At 37.0% G+C, this 21,964-nt stretch overlaps 2 protein-coding genes across 2 annotated transcripts in view; one reads left to right on the forward strand and one right to left on the reverse strand.

Annotated features, from left to right (window-relative positions):
* On the forward strand, nucleotides 1–20,536 carry Cdc23 (cell division cycle 23). Its single transcript, XM_027927901.2, has 16 exons — nucleotides 1–179; nucleotides 267–339; nucleotides 4,725–4,862; nucleotides 6,006–6,048; nucleotides 6,569–6,674; nucleotides 7,004–7,136; nucleotides 8,626–8,803; nucleotides 8,889–8,986; nucleotides 9,144–9,225; nucleotides 16,054–16,207; nucleotides 16,322–16,441; nucleotides 16,758–16,833; nucleotides 17,158–17,219; nucleotides 18,617–18,695; nucleotides 18,772–18,891; nucleotides 19,097–20,536. The coding sequence occupies exons 1-16, from the start codon at nucleotides 13–15 to the stop codon at nucleotides 19,265–19,267; spliced, it is 1,800 nt and encodes a 599-aa protein (XP_027783702.1). The 5' UTR covers nucleotides 1–12; the 3' UTR covers nucleotides 19,268–20,536.
* Kif20a (kinesin family member 20A) overlaps nucleotides 20,525–21,964 on the reverse strand; it is a 9,485-nt gene continuing 8,045 nt past the window's right edge. Inside the window, exon 20 of the mRNA XM_027927900.2 lies at nucleotides 20,525–21,077. Coding sequence (XP_027783701.1) covers nucleotides 20,757–21,077 — 321 coding nt within the window. The 3' untranslated portion in view covers nucleotides 20,525–20,756. The remainder of the gene's footprint in view (nucleotides 21,078–21,964) is intronic.

Raw genomic sequence — 21,964 nt, forward strand, 5'->3', positions numbered from 1 at the left:
CGAGTCAGGAAAATGGCTGCGAGTACCTCTGTAGTCCCGGTGGCGGTGACGGCGACGGCGACGGTGATGCCCGGCCTATCCACTAACGCAGATTTCTCAGATTTGCGGGAAATTAAAAAGCAGCTGCTGCTCATTGCGGGCCTTACTCGAGAGCGGGGCCTGCTGCACAGTAGCAAATGGTGAGATATCGGGGTCGGAGGGGACCAAGCTTGGATCCTTGGCCTTGGGGGCTTCTCAAGCTGATCCAGTTTGTGTGCGTGTTCCAGGTCCGCGGAGTTGGCCTTCTCCCTCCCCGCGTTGCCTTTGGCCGAGCTGCAGCCGCCGCCGCCTATTACAGAGGTAAGAGCATTTTCACAGTGAGCGATCCTCGCCAAAGCAATGTGCTTGAAGAGGCACATTGAATGCCCTGTCCCTGTAGAGGAGCTAACCGTTTAGCAGCAGTGTTTGCTAGAGGGAATACAAGCGTTTAAAGAGCTGGGTGGTATAAGTGGTTTTTATCCGTGGTGTTTTCTTGTTTCGTTTGGTTTTGCTTTTGATGGTGCTCTTACTTTAAGCCAGAGAGACCACGTACACAATCATTGCTTAAGATTTCAGCTTTTGGGGTTTTGTGGCCCAACCTAGAAAATACTCAGAGATGAGAAAAAGCAAAAGTTTTCGCAACAGCTTGGGACTATTCTTACTCTATTGTTTGATCCGCATTGCAAAATGTGTGTGGGCTCTGGGTTCAAATCTAAAACTAATGACTTTTGGCAATTTACTTAACCTCCTGAGCCCAGTTCTTTTATCTGAAAATGAGAATAATAATGACTACTTTGGGAGGGGACAATTTAGGGAATTAGATAATATCAGGCACTGAGTAAATACCGGACTCAGTAAAATCAGGTATTCTCAACATTCCCATTCATAAGAGAGAGGTGGCTTGGTAGGGTAAATATTTTGCATCTATATTCCAGTCATGTTCTTTGCTCCTATCATCATTGTGGGCAAGTAAATGCTAAGTGACAGCCTTCCATCTATAGATAATATTAACAATAGTTGGGTTTTCAAGATTAATTAAGACAATAGAGGTAAAATTTTTATTTTTATTTTTTAGAATTAAAGGTAAAACTCACTCTTGTATGATTGTTTTGAGTCCGTGTGATTTATATCTCTTATTAGCTTTTACTTCCCTGTGACTATTGTCACAGTGCCTAGGCACATTGATGGTCCTGAATAGAATAAAAATTGCTGAATGAGTAATAAAGCACAATGCCAGGTGAAACATAGAGCCTCAGAAAATAGTCCTTGCTCCTAACAGTTCATATAACACAGGAATTTTATAGACATTTCAGAAACCTAACCACTATTGAATTATTAGAAAGTAATAGCTATTGGTGCTGGGTGTTGCATGCCTGTAATCCCAGAGGCTGGGGAGGCTGAGGCAGGAGGATCACAAGTTCCAGGCCAGCTTCTGCATTTTAGTGATTTTTGGGGGGTGATATTAGCTATTGGTTAGTTTCAGCTTTCTTTGAGTATATTGATTTAGCAGCTTCTTTTTTAAATTGTTGGGCATTTAGTGTTCTCTGGGGAGTGTCCCTAAAAAATGCCAGAGAAACATATTAATCTCATTTAGCCTTGATCCAAAATTTAAACTAGAGTAAACCTTAAAACATTGGTCTTCAAAGAATTACTGAAATTGAAGATTCTTTTGCTGTGTTCAAATCTATGTAGTAGCCATCTGTTATATAAACATTCTTGCCAGGTATGATGGTGCACCCTGTAATTGCAGCAGCTCAGGAGGCTAAGGCAGGAGGATTGAAAATTTGAGGCCAGCCTTTGAGACCCTGTCTCAAAATTAAAAAATGAAGAGGGCTGGGATGTGCCCTTGGGTTCAATCCCTGGTACTAAAAACAAAACAAAACAAACAAAATGATGTGATTGGTACTAACTGTGGCTACTTAAAAACTCAGCTTTAATGCTAAATACGTCTGAATCACATAGTGTGTAACCTTCATTAGAACATTCTAGGTTCTCATAAGCAAGAATGAAAATATAAAGCTATATAGTTCAAATAGTAAAACTTTGTGGACTTTGGATTTTTTTTTTGTTGTTGTTTGTTTGTTTTTTGTTTTTGTTTTTGGTTCTAGGGAATGAATCCAGGGGCACTTTACCACAGAGCTATATTCCCATTCCTTTTTAAATTTTTTAAAAATTTGAAACAGGGTCTTGTTAAGTTCCTGAGGGTCTAGCTAAGTTGCTGAGACTGGCCTTAAACTGCTTCTGCTTCCTGAGTTGCTGGGATTACAGGTGTGTGCCACCAGCCCTGGCAAAATAGTAAAACTTTCCGAGTTATAAATGTGTGTGAAGAGTTATAAATGTTTTGTGTATGATCTATAATATGTATGTATGCACAGTGTTGTGTAATTGGAATGATTTTTATCATAATCCATTTTTCCCTGAATATGCCAGTTGATTTTTTTCCCACAACTATAAAACAGTGACTATTTCTTATTTGGCAAGGTGTAATGCACCAGTACTGCAAAAACAGAGAGAGACAGGTGCATAATGAAGGGAGGGGTTCAGTGGAAAAGAAATAAGCAGCTGGTGAGTAGAATGTGAAAGGGACCTTCAGAATCCTAAGATGAATGGCAATATTTAGGACATGTTGATCCAGTGAAGAAAATGCTAAATATGTTGTGATTCTACTTCTGTACTGGTGATATTTGGGTCAAGATGGATAAGAAGAAATGAAGTTTTTCATGTTTTAGTTAACTCATTCCTAGAATTTGGGTGATCATACATTTTTCTTTTTTTGTTACCTGGGATTAAACCCAGGGGCATTTAAGCACTGAGCACCCCAGCCCTTTTAAATTTTTTTATTTTGAGACAGGGTCTCACTAAATTGCTTAGGGCCTTGCTAAGTTATTGAGGCTGGCTTTGAACTTGTCATTCTCTTGCCTCAGCCTCCTGAACCACTGGGATTACAGGTGTGCGCCTCTGTACCCAGTATGTTTGTAACTATGTTTTTAACTTAAATGTGTTATGAATTATAACTGTATTTTATTTTTTTTTAAATATTTTTTTAGTTGTGGGTGGACACGATATCTTTATTTATTCATTCATTTATTTATTTTTATGTGGTGCTAAGGATCGAACCCAGTGTCTCACACATTCGAGGTAAATGCTCAACCCCTGAGCTACAACGCCAGCCCCTATAACTGTATTTTATGTTGTCAACAATGCTAACATATGATAAGACTTTGTTGAAATACAGAAAATATAAGTGATCACACATGATATACTTATGTAGGAATTTAAAAAAGATGAGAAGGAAGAGAATGCCACATATGAATGCTGGACATTTTAAGTGACTTTTTCACATTTTCCTCATATCAAATCTGTAAGGTCAATATTACTTATTCTACTTTACAGAAGAAACAGATGTTCAACTAGGTGTGGTGGCACACTCCTATAATCCCAGTGATTAGGAGGGTAGGGCAGGAAAATTCAGGTTTGAAAGCAGACTGGGCCACTTAGTGAGACCCTATCTAAAAATAAAAAATAAAATGAACTGTTGAGACCCTGAGTTGATTTTTAAATTTATAGCTCAATGCTGAAGTGCCCTTGGGTTCAGTTCCCCTCCAACCTCCCCCAAAACTTGCCAAAAAAAGAAAAAAGAAAGAAAGAAAAGAAAAAGGAAAATGCATGCTCATGAAACGGAGACCAAGAATCAGAAAATGAATTCAGGTCCTGAACACAAAACCATTTGCAACTTCCTAATGACATTTGAAGAAACAATATAAGTTTCTGAGTATGTTGATTTTAGTGGTTTGTTTTGTTTTTTTTTGGTACTGAGGATTGATCTCAGGGACACTTTACTACTGAGATACACCCCCAGTCCTTTTTATTTTTTTTATTTTGGGTCAGAGTGTCTCTAAATTGCTGAGGCTGACCTTGAATTTGAAGTATTCTTATCTCAGCTACCCAAGTTGCTGGGATTATAGGCATTGGCACTGCACCCAGCTATGTGTGTTGGTTTAATTTTTAAAATTTTTGTCTTTTGCCAGGTTTTGTGATGCATACCTGTAATCCTAGCTACATGGGGCTAAGGCAGTAGGATTGTAGATTCAAGACCAGCCTGGGAAAAGTTAGTGAGACCCTGTCTCAAAGTAAAATAAAAGGAATGGGGTTGTAGCTCAGTGGTAGAGTGCTTGTCTAGCATTTGTGAGGCCCTGGGTTTGATTCTCAGCACCACATATAAGAAATAAAGAAATAAATAAATAAAACGAAGGTTTATCAACAACATAATATTACATTTAAAATAAAATGAAAGACTTGGTATGTAGCCCTAAGGTTCACTGCCCAGAAAACAAAAACAAAAAGAAAAAAGAATAAAAAGGGCTGGGGATGTAGCTCTGTGGTAGAGTACCCCTACATTCAATACCTAGTTATTTTAAAAAAAATATATGTGTGTGTGTGTTTGTGTGTGTGTGTCTTTGTCTTTTTCACCACCTTTTTATTTGAAAAGTATTTTGGAAAGAAGTAGTTCTTTCCAAAGAAAGAACTTGCCTGGTAGTACATATATAAAAATGCTGCATGTATACATCTACACATGTGTTAGCTTTCTGGAAATAGAAAAAAAAAAATCACTTTTCTTATATCTTGAAATTACTGAATATGTTTCTTATGTTTGAACTTTTGTTGTCCTATTTTCAGTTATTTACATGGACTTGTCTCTTTTCTAGGAGGATGCCCAGGATATGGATGCTTATACCCTGGCCAAGGCCTACTTTGATGTTAAAGAATATGACCGGGCAGCACATTTCCTACATGGCTGTAATAGCAAGAAAGCCTATTTCCTATATATGTACTCCAGATATTTGGTGAGGGCAATTTTAAGGTGTTACTTTGCTTTCAGTGAAGCATTCATATTTAGAATTAAATAGAAAAATCCCAGCCTGAGTTGATTTTAACAGTGGGGGATGGTGGTGCATGCCTATAATCTTAGTGACTTGAGAGGCTTAGTCAGGAAGATTACAAGTTTGAGGCCAGCTTTGGCAACTTTGTGAGACCTTGTCTCAAAATAAAAGGGCTGGCGATGTAGCTCAGTGCTTCTGTAAAGTGCCTCTGGGTTTAATTCCCAGTACCAATAAATAAACTATTCAGTTTTCACTTTATTTGTAGTACATTTGTTGTTTTGTTGCATGGCTGTTAAATTGTAAATGTAAAGGGCAATACAAGTATTTAATTCTGGAATATTATGAATGTATTTTCCTACTTTTTTTTTTTTTTTTAGTTATTTTATGTGTGAACAGATCTTTTAAAATATTTTATAAGGCTGGGGGTAGCTCAGTGGTAGAGTGCTTGCCTATAATGTATTTATTCATTTATTTATTTATTTTTATGTGGTGCTGAGGATTGGGTTTGATCCCCAACATTGCAAAAAAAAAATTATATACATTTACAAGTGTAAGCATTTATAATGTAATGTAATCCTTACATTATAGGTGTAAGGATTGAATTTAGGGATGCTTAACCACTGAGCTACATCCCCTGCTCTTTAAAAAAAAAAAAATTTTTTTTTTAAGTATTTATTTTTTAGTTGTAGTTAGACACAATACCTTTATTTCACTTATTTGTTTTTATGTGGTGCTGATAATTGAACCCAGGGTCTCACATGTGTGAGGCGAGCACTCTACAGGATCTTGATAAGTTGTCCAGACTGGCCTCCAATTGCAATCCTTCTGCCTTAGCCTCCCAAGTAGCTGGGTTTAATAGCTTGTAATACCAAGCCTGGCTGGATTCCTATATTTTTAATTATTTATAATTATTTACTGTACTTACTTAACTACTTTGGTACTCAAATTATCCCACATTTAGGCAGTGGGAGCCCCCAAATGATTGTTTGAAATTAATGACCAAAAGCAGATGCCATTTTTGTTGGACTTGAACTCTTGGGTAGTTTTAAAATATGTTTCAGAATAAATTGAAAAAAGACCTACCTACTTGTTGAATTTCTTTTACAGTCTGGAGAGAAAAAGAAGGATGATGAAACTGTTGATAGCCTAGGTATGAATTTTTTTTCTCTTATCTCTTGGATTAAAAAGTAGCATTGTAAATTTAAGTGCCTGTTGGAGCCAGTCAGGTAATATAACTGGACTGAGATGCATTGTTGCAAATTTCAGAGCACATGGCTTATCTCATGTACCCTGTTGGCACCCAGCTTCAGCTGAGGGCTGCCTTGTGGCACTCTGGGCCTGATGTTATTAGGGCCTTCTTCCTTTGGCCCTTCTCCGTTTCCTGAAGCCAAAAACTCAGAGTTTTAATTGAGGCTTCTGATTTTTAGACAATGATAACTAATTCAAATTTAAAAACCCAACAACTATTTGGGTGTAGGACTGCAGACCCATTATTAGTTGCAATTTCTAGAATAAAGTAAATGGATTGTATAATATATCAATGGACACTTATGAGTATTTGCTGGAGGTTTCAAGTATAACCTTCAGTTGAAACTAAAGGGAATATATACATCTATGAAAATGAAAGCCAGCATCCTTCTCTTAGATCAGAGACTTTGTTTCTTTCCTAGGCCCCCTGGAGAAAGGACAAGTGAAAAATGAGGCTCTTAGAGAATTGAGGGTAGAGCTCAGCAAAAAGCATCAAGCTCGGGAACTTGATGGATTTGGCCTTTATCTGTAAGTGGTTTTTATAGTAATTTGGAACTTTCTATATCTTTTTTGTGTGTGGGTGAGTGTGGTACAGGGAATTAAACACAGGGCCTCGCATATGCTAGGCAAGTGCTCTACCACTGAGTTACATCCTTGGCTATCTTTTTTATTTTGGGACAAGGTCTAACTAGGTTCCCAAGGCTATCCTCCAACTTGTGATCCTTCTGCTTTAGCCTCCTCAGTAGCTGGAATTATAGACTTATGCCAGTGTACCCAGTTTCTATAATATATTCTTGAGTAGAGGGGAGATATTATAAAGCATTAACTTCTCCTGTGATTATTTCCTTCTTTCCCAGGTATGGTGTGGTGCTTCGAAAACTGGACTTGGTAAAAGAGGCCATTGATGTGTTTGTGGAGGCTACTCATGTTTTGCCTTTGCATTGGGGAGCCTGGTTAGAACTCTGTAACCTGATCACAGACAAAGAAATGGTAAATTGAGATGATCCTCATGAAGATCCCTCTGCTTCCAATGTAATTGGGGGGTGGTGAAGTTTTGCCCATATGACCTCTTTAGCTAGCTCTTTGCTGTGTCTTTAGTCCCTGTCATAATTTCAGAATTTAGATCTTCATTGGATGATAACTAGATCTTGCTCAGTAGCTGCTGTTGGATTCGAATCCATTGATATTGGAATGTTTTTTGTATTCATGTTTTGACATTCAAGTTTTCCTATAACTTGTTTTATGGAATAAGTGTTATAGTTTCTCCTCTAATTCTAGTGATACTATAGGAAAGATTTCTCTGATATCAAGGATTATACTAAAACATATTTTCAGGCCTCTTTTGAGATATCATGGATTCTGTAAATATTTAGAGATTTATTAGTGAAATAATGTATATGAAACTGCTTTATTAACTGCAATTGCTTTATTAGTCACTGTTAGAAGACTTTGTCTATGATGTTCATTCTGCTATTCTTCAGTGGATAATAGAAGCAATAATACAATTCCTTTTGTTGGCTTTAAAGAGCCAAAGTAATGATTTATGCTAAAAATCTGTGTCTGAGATCTGACCTTTGTTTACTTATATTCACCTATCTCTAACTACCTCCTAGATTTCCACTGAAAGTTTTACCTCTGAACTCAAAATATGCAAAACCAAATTTCTCATCTTGCTTACCAAATTCTTCTTGCTATCTTGATATCTCACTACGTTTGCTATTTCTCAAGACACTCACATCTTGACACCTCAGAGTCACATTTATTTGTCTTTCCCTTTCTCTTATTTTCCTTAATCTAGTCAATCATGAGACAGTGCCATGATTGCTTTCTTGTGTACATCTCTTTGTCTTGGTTCTCTTTGTCATCTCTGTTATCTCAAATTTGAATTACTTATAAGTAATAGATACTTTCTCTCTAGCTTTCCCATTTTACACTTAACATTTCAAAGTCATCCTACATATTGTTTCAAAATTTATTCTTGGCATGAATGACACATCATCATGTCATTCTCTTGGCAGAAATATATAGTAGTTTCCTGTTGTACCCCATTATCTGTTGCATGGTAGGATCTACCCTACCAGCCTAATCTTATTTTTCCTCTTTTTCTGGATATAGCTTCCTCAAACCAAGCTAGTTTCCTCATCCTATTCACACACATCATATCTGTTTTGGCCCTACTTAGGTTGTTGCCCTTGCCTTGAATGTTATCTTCTTAATTTTCCTTCCCCTTTTCTCTATTTAAACCCTACCCATTCTCGAAGACTCACCTTTTCTTTAAAGCCTATTCTCAGTAGATCATTCTTCCCTAATTGTGCTTATAAGCCATATTCACTTAGTTGGATTACCCTGTACTCATTATTAGGTGCTTTAATAAAATTTTAGTGGTAAATCCCTTTAGACAATAAAGATCGTTCCTTGATTTTCATTTGGGAGAGAGGTCAAATTTTATTAAGTGTGTCCCTCTCTCTCCTGCTGCCAGCTGAAGTTCCTGTCTTTGCCAGACACCTGGATGAAAGAGTTTTTTCTGGCTCATATATACACAGAGTTGCAGTTGATAGAGGAGGCCCTGCAAAAGTATCAGAATCTCATTGATGTGGGCTTTTCTAAAAGCTCATATATTGTTTCCCAAATTGCAGTTGCCTATCACAATATCAGAGGTGAGTGAATAAGGACAATGAAATACCCTCAGACCCTGATAGGTGCACTGTGTTGTTTTCTGAACTTGCTATGTTCTTTCTGCAGATATTGACAAAGCCCTTTCCATTTTCAATGAGCTAAGGAAACAAGACCCTTACAGGATTGAAAATATGGACACATTCTCCAACCTTCTTTATGTCAGAGTAAGCTGCTTCTCTTGCTTGGGTTTGATTAAGCTCTTTTGTATTTTAGTCTCTTGGATTGGATTGTTACCTGTTTGTGTTAGGTATAAGAGAAATTATTTAGAGAACACTTTTCCATGACTTAGATTTTTTTTTTTTTTTTCTTTTTTCTCCCCAGAGCATGAAATCTGAGTTGAGTTATCTGGCTCATAACCTCTGTGAAATTGACAAATACCGTGTAGAAACGTGCTGTGTAATTGGTAAGAGTTAACTACATTTTTTTCTTTTAAGACTTATTTTTGTTATAAATATCATGAATGTAAAAATAACAGCAGTATTAAAAGTGTCAAAGATGAGAAAATTATGTACCAGAGAATATGAAAGCTTACTGTTATCCCACCCTAAGGTTGTTTGGTGAACGTGACTCCAGAATGTTTTTTGTGTGAATACCAAAAATATGTGTTTGTTTATAGTGTGTAAAAACTAATCATTATATATACTATACTATATACTGTATCGGTATTAGCCTGTCTTATATCCACTAGGTATTGTGTAATAAGTTTTGTGTAATAACCTATTTTTGTGTAAATACTGCTTTGTAGCTTTTTTTTTTAAACGATAAATGTTTGTCATCTTTCCATATTAGTACATTTTGATTTGTTTTACTTTTGATGATAGTACCTCGTTTTTGGTGTTGGGGATTGGATCCAGGGCCTTCCACAAGCTAAGCATGCACCCTATCACCAAGCTATGCCATCAGCCCTCAGCATCTTATTATCTATCTATTTCTTTCTTTCTTTTTAAATATTTATTTATTTGTAGTTGAACACAATAACCTTTATTTATTTATTTATTTTATGTGATGCTGAGGATCGAACCCAGGGCCTTGCACATGCAAGGCGAGCGCTCTACCGCATAACCCCAGCTCCTTATTATCTATTTCTATTAAATATTTCTGCTTAATAATTTTGTTTATTGATTTATTTTTTTGTGGGTGGTGCTGGGACTCGAACCCAGGAGTACTCTACCACTAAGCTACATCCCCAGCCCTTTTTATTTATTTGTTTATTAGTCTGTTTATTTATTTATTTTTAAAATATTTTTTTAGATGTTGATGGACCTTTATTTTATTCATTAATGTATATGTGGTGCTGAGGATCGAACCCAGTGCCTCACACATGCTAGGCAAGCGCTCTACCACTGAGCCACAACCCCATCTTTTTATTTTATTTTTTTGGTACTGGGGATTGAGCTTAGAGGTACTTTACCACTGAGCTACATCCCTAGTCCTTTTTATTTTTTGTTTTTGAGATAGGATCTCTCTTTAAGTTGTTGAGGGTCTTGCTAAGTTGCTGAGGCTGGCCTTGAATTTGTAATCTCCTGCCCTCTGTAGTTGCTGGGATTACAGGCATGTACCACCATACCAGGTAATTTTTTATAATATAAGTTGTGACTAGTCTTTGTTAATATAAATAAAAATTGCTTTAAGAAACATCTTTATGCATATACATTTGTTTTTGGATGCTTGAATCTATTTTTGTGTAATAAGTTCCTAATCTTAAAAGCCTAGATCAAGGGTGTGTGTGTTTGTTTTATACTTTAATATGACTAAAAAGTGTGTTAGAATTTCCAGGCCTATGAAAAGAGATGAGCGTGTCTGTTTTCCTGTACCTGACCATCTCTTCTCTACGGTATTGATGATTTGGGCTGGATAGCTTTTTTTGTTGCAGGCTGTCCTGTGCATCATCGGTATTAGCATAGCCTTGTCTTATACCCACTAGGTACTGGTAACTTCCTTTCCCCAGTAGTTATAAGTAAAAACATTTCTAGATGTTGCCAAATACCCTCTTGAGGGTTGAGAACCATAACCCTATATAGGCCATGCTATGTGGCCTGATAATCAGTGGATATAAACAAGTGAATGACTACTCCTGGAGAAAGTAAGCATGGTGGGTTTTGATTGAAAGACTCTGTTTTCTGAAGATGAAAGGAATATCTGTTCCTGGGTCTTTGGTCACATTATATCAAGATCATACATTTGTACCTTTCTAGGTCAGGATGTTATTAATAAACTAATGGAATTTCAGTTCATCATTTGATTAAATACTTTTAGCTCTTGAAGTTATGGTCTATAAAGCAAAGTAAATATTAACAAAAATATAGTAAGTCCTTTGGGAACACAAATAGGCAAAGAACAAATGGTCTTTTCAATATCAGAGTACTTTGAATGAACTGTAATGTACATTAGGTAAGGGTGGAACTCCAGTTTATTTAGAAATGTCTCTTGAGTATCTTCTGTGTGCCAAGTCACTATGCTTTGTATTGCAGTACCTACCCTAACTGCCTACTGAAGAAGACTAATAAGAAAACAACTATCAGCAGGTTGAATGTTATAATTGAAGTGAACACAGCATGCTAAGGGAGTACACAGGAAAGGTATCTAATACAGTCTGAGATTAGGGAAGGCTCATTAGAGGTGATACTTGAATGATGGGCAGGAACAAAAGAATTCAAGAAGAGAGGAGAAGGGTTGACTCAGGAAGAGTATCATTTGACCAGAGGTAACAGACATTGTATCTGAAAATAGTTCATTGTGCCTGGGCATTTTGTGAGAGGTAGGAATGAACAAATTTCAGGTAGCCTTTTGTACCCAATAGGTGTCTTCTGGAGGATTTAACTAGAGAGTGATGAAAGTGGTCAGATTTTTATTTTGGAATAACAACCAGAAACAATTGTGCTGGGAGGATTAGAAAAAGGGCAAGAGTAGAGGTAGAGAGACCAGCTAGGAGACTCTTGCTGTAATCTTGTGTAGAGATGATGAGAGCCTAAGCTGACACATTGGCAGGATGAGTGGAGAGGCTATTGGACTTAGAAGATATTTAGGAAGTAGAATGAACAGGAATTGGTGATTGGTTAACCAGATTGATTATAGTGACTTTTACATGATAAAAGGAAATAGAGGTAGAGGAGATAATGAATGATTCCTTTTTTTTTTTAACCTATTGACTTGAAACCATTTGAAATCAAAGGAGAACCCTAATATAGTTCTAGAGATAATTGCAATTGGTATTTTCAGTATGTCCTTCCAGACTTTTTACATGTATATATGAATGTATGTGTGATTTTGTATATGAGATTTAATCATCCTAGGTTTATCAAATATTAATATTTTGCCATATTAAAAGACCTTTTTTAAATATTTATTTTTTAGTTATAGTTGGACACAATATCTTTACTTAATTAATTTATTTATATGTGGTACTGAGGATCGAACCCAGGGCCTTGCACGTGCTAGGTGAGCGCTCTACCACTGAGCCACAACCCCAGCCCCTATAAAAGACCTTTTAAGAAAAAAAAAGGGGTGGAGGAGATATGCCTAAGAAGAATAATGATTAAGGAGTTTCTTTGCTTTTGTTTTATTTATTTATTTATTTTCTTTTTTTTTTTTTTTTTTTTTGTAGTTGTAGATGGACAGAATGCCTTTATTTTATTTGTTTTTATTTTTATGTGGTGCTGAGGATCAAATGCAGTGCCTCACCCATGTTAGGCAAGCGCTCCACTGCTGAGCCCCAACCCCAGCCCATGCTTTTGTTTTATTTTTAATCATTCAATGAAATGTTCTTTTTTCCCTCAGTATATCCATAATGCCCAGCAAAATTACTGATATATAGTTAATAAATGTTTGTGGAATTCAGCCCACCTACCTTAAAAATTTAAGAATAAGGAACATTAGGTATGACAAAAAATGAACTTCATTTTTCATATTATAGCCAGTGCAGAGAAAGTGGAAAGGAGAAAGAAGGATGGAGAGGAAAAAAGGAAACTGAGGACCTGAGAGAATGAAACAACCTGAGAGGAGAGTGATGGCAAGAATTTCCTACTGGTTTAGTCCTTGCTTCTGCTTCTACGTCTTGACATGAATTGTTTCCTTCTGCACTTGTTTAGGAGTCCCAGTCACTTTCTCTAAGAGCCAGCATTATATGTATATCTTGGCATAATTAAGATTTGGACTCTAGACCCAGACTGCTCAAGTTTATTTATTTTATTTTTTGTGGTGCTGAAAATTGAATGCAGGGCCTTGCACTTGCTAGGTAAGCAATGTATTACTGAGCTACATCCCAGCCCAGACTATGCAAGTTTAAATCTGGATTCCGATACTTTTTCCCCCCCTGTACTAGGGATTGAACTCATGGGGCACTCTGCCACTAAGCCACATCCCCAGCCTCCCCTGCCCCTGCCTTTTTTTTTTAAACATTTATTCTTTAGTTTTAGGTGGACACAATACCTTTATTTAGTTTTTATGTGGTGCTGAGGATCGAACCCAGTGCCTCACGCATGCTAGGCGAGCGCTTTTCGTCTGAGCCAACCCCAGCCCTCCCCAGCCCTTTTTGAGTTTTTATTTTGAGAGATGATCTCACTAAGTTGCCCAGGCTGGCTTTGAATTTGTGATCCTCCTACCTCAGCCTCCTGAGTGACTGTGATACAGGCAGGGGCCACTGTACCTCACTAGGTTCTGATACTAAGTAGCTGACTTTGGATAGAGTTCTGTGCTTTAGTATTTTCATCTATAAGGAGAGAATAATAAATAAAACCTTCTTTCATGTAGTTGTAAAGATTTAAAAAATAAATACATATCCAAAACTTACAATACTGTAAATTACCAGAAAAATTATAATCATTCAGTACATTTTAGCTTTTACATCTACTTAATCCTTATGCAGAACTTGCTAGTTCTGTCTTCCCTAATATCTCCTTTGTTATCCTGACTTCTTTAACTACTGAGTCTCATACCCTTGCTATCACTATCCTACCTCTTCTTTATTACAAAAGTTCACCTTTGGGCACTCTGCCTAGATCTGCTTACGCTTCCATTTCTGAATCTGAGTCAGTGGCAGAAGCAAAGATATCCTTGTGTAGGACATAAAGTCCTCCATCCCGCTTTTTTCTAGATGAACATGAAATTGAGTTTAAACTTAAATAACCAGGTACAGAGTACAGATAATTTATATAATTGATTTCTCCTTAATCAAACTAAAAGGCTTGAGTCTAGACAGATTTAAAAGACATATATGGAAGACTTGGGGGTTTTTTGGTTAGCTTATCAAAATGGAATCACATTATGTAATTACTCCATAATTTCTGTTTTTTACTTGATAGTTTATTATGTTTCTTGTAAGTGTATGTATGTGTAAATGTGTGTGTGTTTGTGTATCTGAATCTATTTTTGAATCTAATGCACATGCAGTTAATACAATATACAAAGGACTTTTTAAAAAAAATTTTTAAGTTCTGGTTGGACACAGTACTTTCATTTTATTTTTTTATTTTTATGTGGTGCTGAGGATCGAACCCACGGCGCCTCACATGTGCTAAGTGAACATTCTGCAGCTGAGCCACAACTCCAGCCCATAAAGGACATTCTTTTAAGTACAGGTTTTTTTTGTTTTTTGTTTTTGCTTGTTGCATTCTTTACCCTTTAAGTTATTGTATTAACATGTTCTCATACCACATTAGAATATATACATATATGCAGGGTATAATGGGCTACTTGCTTAACAAAAGTAGGATCAAATTTTATACTAATGTGCTGCATTTTACTTTTCTCATTAGATACCTCATGAAAATTCCTCCAAGTCTTGGTATAGCTCTAATTTATTCCTTTAAAAAAATAATTTTATTGGGGCTGGGGGTGTGGCTCAAGTGGTAGCGCGCTCGTGTGGCATGTGCAGGGCGCTGGGTTTGATCCTTAGCACCACATAAAAATAAAAAATAAAAGATGTTGTGTCCACCGAAAACTAAAAAATAAATATTAAAAAATTCTCTCTCTCTCTCTAAAAAAAAAAAATAGCTTTATTGGGCTGGGATTGTGGCTCAGTGGTAGGGCACTCGCCTAGCATGTGTGGGGCCCTGGGTTCGATCCTCAGCACCACATAACAATAAATAAATAAAATAAAGATATTGTGTCCAACTACAACTAAAAGATATAAAAAAATAGCTTTATTGAGGTATAATTTACATAGCATAAAATTTACCTATTTTAAGTTTACAGTTAAATGAGTTATAAATTTACAGTTTGGAATCATCATCATCATAATCCAGTTTATAATATTCCATCATCTCCAAAAGTTATTTTGTCTGTAGTTGGTCCCATTCCCATCTCCTGGCAACCATTTCTATTTTCCAGGTTTGTAGTTTTGCCTATTCTAGGAATTTGATATAAATGAAATTTTGCAGTAGTATTATTGTCTGACTTTTCTCAGTTAGCATGTTTTTGAAGTTTATTGATGTTGTTGCAGATATCGGTAGTTCTTTTTATTCCTGAGTAATATTCCATTGTTTGGATATACCACTGTTGTTTATCTATTTGCCACTGATGTAAGATGAATGGCTTTTAGGTTCTTAAAATAAAATCTTTTCCAGAATACTAAAGTCTTTTGCTTGCTCTTTTTGGAACAAGTGATTAGAACTGCCTTGATTCTTGAGGAGGGAAAACTCTCTGAGCTCTATTTTTTTTTAACCCTTAGGGATACTTCCTTATAAACTTAGGCTTGAAGGGATATAGTTTGAAAACATCCAAGCTAAAGTATACTATTGAAATTTCATATACTATATTAAGAAAATGAGTATATAAATGCTATTTCCAGATGAGATTAATGAAGAAAAACTTAAACAGTGTTTGGGAACAATTTTATTTTTTATACTACAGGGGATTCAGCCTAGTGGTGCTCTACCTATGAGTTATATCTTCAGCCCTTTAATTTTTATTTTGAGACAGGGTCTTGTTAAATTGCCTAGGCTGGGCTTGAACTTGAGATCCTCCTGTCTTACCTTTCTGAGGTGTTGGGATTATAGGTGCATGCCATCACACCCTGCTGGGAACACATTTGTTTGTGTGTGTGTGTGTGTGTGTTAACTAGAATTTGTGATAGATTAACTATATTTGCTAAGGGAATGATAATATTCCCCTTGTTTAAAATTTGGCTTTTCTGCAAAGTTTCATGCTTACCTGGTAGAATGTTATTTTAGAAGACTTATTTTTACCCTTCTACCTTTATATATATATGATATTTTTTATTTTTTTAAATCAGGCAATTATTATAGTTTACGTTCTCAGCATGAGAAAGCGGCCTTATATTTCCAGAGAGCCCTAAAGTTGAATCCTCGATATCTTGGGGCCTGGACACTGATGGGGCATGAGTACATGGAAATGAAAAATACATCTGCTGCTATCCAGGCTTATCGGTGAGCATCTAGTTGGGGGTTGAGGATTGCTGTGTTGTTAGGAGCCTCAGTTGAGCCTGCAAGTTTCAAGCCTTGATTATGCTTTCTTAACATTCTTTCATTTTCATTTCTTAGACATGCCATTGAGGTCAATAAGCGGGACTACAGAGCTTGGTATGGCCTTGGGCAGACCTATGAAATCCTTAAGATGCCATTTTACTGCCTATATTACTACAGACGGGCCCACCAGCTTCGGTAAGTCTGGTCACTTTATAATGTATCTGGTGTGGGAAGGGCTGTTTCAGTAGCTATTCATGAATCACAGAGAATGGTTTCGGCTTTTGGAGACTTGAATTTAAGCTTGCTGAAGCTGTTTGGTCATTTTTATTTAATGTCTTCCACTAATGGGTTAATAGTACAATTATGAACACAAAGTAACCTAATTATATGAAGTATTAGAATAAAGGTCAAACCTTGTATAGATTTGAAATAGTGGTGCTAGTTCCTCAATGGAAGACTTCAGTTATTAATAAAGTCTTTGCACAAACTACCTATTCCTCTTCTTTCTTAGGCCCAATGATTCTCGTATGCTGGTTGCATTAGGAGAATGTTATGAGAAACTCAATCAACTAGTGGAAGCCAAAAAGGTACCTGAAATTGAGGTCTGGAGAATTTGAGTGGAAATCTGCTGTTTAGATACAGATTGGGCTATATGTGCTCTAATTTTCCTTTATATTGATCTATGTGTAAGGAAAAGTCTGAATATTTACAGGTGCATAGGCTAAAAAAAAGGTGTGCTGAGATCATTAGTGGGAATGCTGTTTATAGCCTGAACCTATTAGAAATGGCAAAAATGTCTTGTATTTTGCAAATCTGAACTCCTAGGAAGCTTGTAGGACCTTTCCCTTTATGTGATTAATGATGGCACATGGGACGATGGTCAAAGTAACTGGTTTAATTTTTTTTGACAGTGTTATTGGAGAGCTTATGCTGTGGGAGATGTGGAGAAAATGGCTCTGGTGAAACTGGCAAAGTGAGTGAAAGGAGAGAAATACTATTGATATTTCTGTTGTCCTTTTTTTAATATTTTAATTGTAGTTGGACATAATACCTTTATTTTGTTTGTTTATTTTTATGTGGTGCTGAGAATCGAACCCAGGGCCTTGCACAGCACTCTACCGCTAAGCCATAATCCCAGCCCCTCTCTCTATTGGCTTTTCTAGGATGGTGGGTCTTGCATGTTTTAAAGCCTCCCGCCCTTCCATTGTCATACATGAGTGTGGGAATTTGAATCTCGAAAATGTCATTCCTCTTTGAAGGGGAAATAATTTTCCTTGTTAGGCAAGGGATCAAGATGAATTGAAAAAAGTAAATGAATGGGTGGGGTATAGCTCAGTAGTAGAGTGCTTAAATGACACATATGATCCCTAGCACTGCATTTAAAAAAGAGAGAGAGGGCTGGAGATGTGGCTCAAGTGGTAGCTGGCTCGCCTAGCATGCATGAGGCACTGGGTTCATTTCTTAGCACATAAAAATAAAATAAAGATATCATGTCCACCTAAAACTAAAAAAATAAATATTTTTAAAAAAGAGAGAGGGCCGGGGTTGTAGCTTAGCGGTAGAGCACTTACTTACCTCACTTGTGAGGCACTGGTTCAATCCTCAGCATCACATTAAAAAATTAATATAAAGGTTTTTTTTTAATTGAAAAGAGAGAGAGATGACATTTTTGTGTTAGAGCAGTCTAGGAAAACTACGTTAAGGATCGATCTCCCTCAAAGAAAAAATTAGTCATAGCTCAAAATAGTTGGAAAAGAGGTATTTAAATGCAATTTAGTTTCTCCCAGTTTGTTTATAGATTCTTAAATCTGAATTGCTTGGTTTATTTTTCAGTCTCATTTTCAGTATTACCAGGAAATTTTTATGAGCTTGTATACCCAGTTTAAATATTTATTCGTAACTCTCCCTCTGTTGGTAGTAGTAAAATAATGGTTTTTGCCATATTGAGTATCAAACCCAGGGCATCACACTTGCTAGGTAAGCATTCTACCACTGAGCTATGTACACACCTTTTTTTATTTTAAGACAGTGTTATCTAGGCTGGCCTTGAACTTGAGATCCATCTGTATCAGCTTTCCAGGTAGCTGGGATAATAGACGTCCCACTGCCCACCCCCAATCCTCAGCCTTTTTTTTTTTTTTCCCCCTTGTGTTAGGGATCAAACTCAGGGCTTAATGCATGCTAGGCAAGTGTTCTACCACTGAGCTATACTCCCAGCCCCTGAATCTAAACTTTATTTCAGGGTCTTGTGTCATTTATGTCAAAATTTGTACTTGTGTGTGTATTATCATTTTTTAGAACTTAATTATTTTTTTGTCACTCATTTGCTTTGAGGTCTGATTTGTATTTAAAGCCAATTTTCTTTTGTAGGCTTCATGAACAGTTGACTGAGTCCGAACAGGCTGCCCAGTGTTATATCAAATATATCCAAGATATCTATTCCTGTGGGGTATGTGTCATAACATGAGAGTTGTGTTGCCAATCTTATTCTTACCATCTCAGACATTTCTGCTTTCCTTGTCTAGGAAATAGTGGAACACTTGGAGGAAAGCACTGCTTTCCGCTATTTGGCCCAATACTATTTTAAGTGCAAGCTGTGGGATGAAGCTTCAACTTGTGCCCAAAAGTGTTGTGCATTCAATGATGTACGTATCAGTTCTTTCGTAAAGGGTTTGGATTTGAGGCTAGAATGTATGATCATTACCATGATGTATAGGTGGAAAGTGGGTATGAATATCAGTGGAAAGCCTTCTTTGATCTGTGGAACTTGTATATCATCGTTGTCTTAATAACCTGTTTTTGAGAATAGCCTTGAATATATTTTGAAACAGTTGCCTGACTTTCTTTCAGACCCGGGAAGAAGGTAAAGCCTTGCTCCGGCAAATCTTGCAGCTGCGGAACCAAGGGGAAACTCCCACGGGCGAGATGCCTGCTCCCTTTTTTCTCCCTGCTTCATTGTCTGCTAATAACACCCCCACACGCAGAGTTTCTCCACTCAACTTGTCTTCTGTCACACCATAGTTGGCTACTTTCAAGTTAGCACTTTGCTAGACCCATATTAAGCCTTACCTTCATGTAAAGAATGGCCATGTCTGTCCTTCCAAGGACTGCAGCTCTTTTTGTTTCTACAGATGGAAATAGCTTCTTGGGGACAGTTTATATAATTACCTTCAGAGGCAGATAGAAGAATACTGGCAGAAACAGATTCTGTCTTTTGCCAGTTAGAAGCACTTCTATCTCCCTTCTATTCAGAGTGGCTGTCAATCTTGGCCTTCTTCTCAGTGCCCTTTCTCTCCACCCCCATTAAAACATACCTTTTACAGCACTTTAGCACAGGCAATGCTACAGGAAAAAGGTTTTAATGCTGCTGGGAGTGGGACAGGCAAGAGAGGGAGAAGTCTGCCACTCTACCCTTTTCTGGCAGTAAGGGCACTAACTACCCTAGGAAGGAGTAAGGGCACTAGACAGAAATGACTCCTTGAATTTGCTGAGTTATGATCCCTATTCCGATATTAGAGATTAGGTTTAAACAAAGTGGAGCTATACATTTGTTCTTAACCTAGGAGACATTCTTCAAGACAGTTTTGAAAAGGAATCTGGAAGTAACTTACTAGGATTGAAGGGCAAAAAAACTCCACCTGAACTATTGATGACCCTTCCTAAGGGCAGAGATGTCTATAGCACTAGCTATACCTCTACCAAAGCAAAGCAAGAATTACAGATAATTCATGGACTTTTGAAAATAACATTTTTGACTATATTGAGAATAAACTTAATTCATGCTGGTTTTAATAAATTTTTGATATAATTGTTTTTTTCCTTCCTATCTCCAAAAGAATACATTTTGTCAGCCTTATTTGTCTAGACTAGGTAAAGGGAATCATTTTTGTGGTGCTCTTGGAGGATTTCAGATCTGTGCACTTGTTCACTAGCAGGTAATATGCTTTGACTGTGATGTCAGCTATAATGAACTTGTAGATGCTATGAACCATTCTGGGCTCAGGATCTAGTTTTCCTTCTCTTATTCCCAGAACATTTTTATTACCTCTTCACCTCCTAATGTATGATACTTCATTTTATATTTAAACATGTAGACTATCTAATATCACTTGAATTCATTATTACTAAACCTTAGACTTGGTATATGCTAGTTCCTGGTCTTCATTGCCATTTCTATGCAGAGTTCTTAGGGGCCAGAATGACATTGAGTATCAGGTTTTCTGCCCTTTTAATAATTTGTTTTAATGATTTTGCTAAATTTGATATTTGAATAAAAAATGTGAACAATAATCTTTATTTAATATAACTTTTTTGTGTGCATAGAAACCATATGAGTGAAAAAACATGAGATTACAAAAGTGATTATAATACAAAAGGTGTGGGGAACTAGTATATGAGTATTGTATGCTGCATACAGTTCCAGGTATATGGTAAAGCTGAAAACAGGTCTGTTTATTAAGCTGAGCAGCTGACCCACATAGGGAGATGACTGTGTTCTTCCTCCCCAGTCTCAGTATTTTTTGCCAAAAGGCCCAGATTTGAGTAAAGGAGAGCGCCTTGAGCGCAAGATCCGGGCATAAGGGCTACAGTCTGTTGAGCTTTGGCAGGTAGGTGTCCGGGGAAGTAAGTTTCGAAGGAATGGTTTTTTCCCTGGAGGTTGCTGGTTTGGTTGCTGGTTTTCCTGGTTGGTACCAAGGCGCTTTTTGGCAGAAGCAGCCTGGCCTTGAAGCTTTTGCACAGTATGATACTGCTCAGCAATGCATGTTGCCTTCTTCTGAAGGTCCAGTTTCACTAGCATCATGTTGTTCTGCAGTTCAGCTAGTGTCTGGTCCTAAAGTTAGAAAAAATGCATCTTTGTATGGTATATTTAGAAAAACAAGGTGGCAAGGTAATACATGCTATCCATTATTAGTAACTAGTAACTATTTCTTCAAAGACAAACTCTTTAAGGTTAGAGCTCATAACTGAATAGAGGATATATAATTTTAAGACCCAAGCACAAGCAGTGCTGAACAGGACATTTTTTAACACAAAGTGGCATCAGCTTGAACAAGTTTATTTAACTTCCAAGAGCCTCAGCCCTAGACACAAAATTTTGTGCATAACACCTGTAATCCCACTATTCAGGAAACTTAAGATCAAAAGTTCAAAGATAGCCTGGACAACTTGTAGGTCCCTGTCTCAAAAATAATAAAAAGAGCACACGCCTATAATCCCAGCAGCTGGGAGGCTGACATAGGAGAATCACCAGTTCAAAGCCAGGTTCGGCAACTTAGCAAGGTCCTAAGAAACTCAGTGAGACCCTGTCTCTAAATAAGTTTTAGATTGAGTGTCCTTGGGTTCAATCCCCGGTAACAGAAATAAATAAATAAAAAGGGCTGCAGAGCACATGCCTAGCAAGTGTGATGCCCCATATTGAATCCCTTACTACCACTGAAAAAAGAAAGGTATGCTTAGTCTAAGATGTACATTTTTCTTAAACATTTTAAGATCTCTGGGATTAGAATGTATTTTATGGATGAGAAATGTCATAGCCTGGGCTGGGGTTATATGTCAGTGGTAGAATGCTTATCAAATGATAAGCCCTGGTTCCATCCCCAGCCTCATAATTAAAAAAAAAAAAAAAAAAATCAGTTTGTTAGTTTTCACAGCTTGTTAGTTTTTTTCTTAATAATATATAACATGATGGGCTGGGGATGTGGCTCAAGCAGTAGCGCA

This window comes from Marmota flaviventris, chromosome 5, assembly GCF_047511675.1.
Source record: "Marmota flaviventris isolate mMarFla1 chromosome 5, mMarFla1.hap1, whole genome shotgun sequence".
Lineage (NCBI taxonomy): Eukaryota > Metazoa > Chordata > Mammalia > Rodentia > Sciuridae > Marmota > Marmota flaviventris.

Bases quoted from the DNA above. Each gene is read 5' to 3' on its own strand.
- Cdc23 (XM_027927901.2), top strand. From the start codon at position 13: ATGGCTGCGAGTACCTCTGTAGTCCCGGTGGCGGTGACGGCGACGGCG. The intron at 340-4,724 runs GTAAGAGCATTT...TCTCTTTTCTAG, and splicing joins CGCCGCCGCCTATTACAGAG to GAGGATGCCCAGGATATGGA. The intron at 16,442-16,757 runs GTAAGTCTGGTC...CTTCTTTCTTAG, and splicing joins AGACGGGCCCACCAGCTTCG to GCCCAATGATTCTCGTATGC.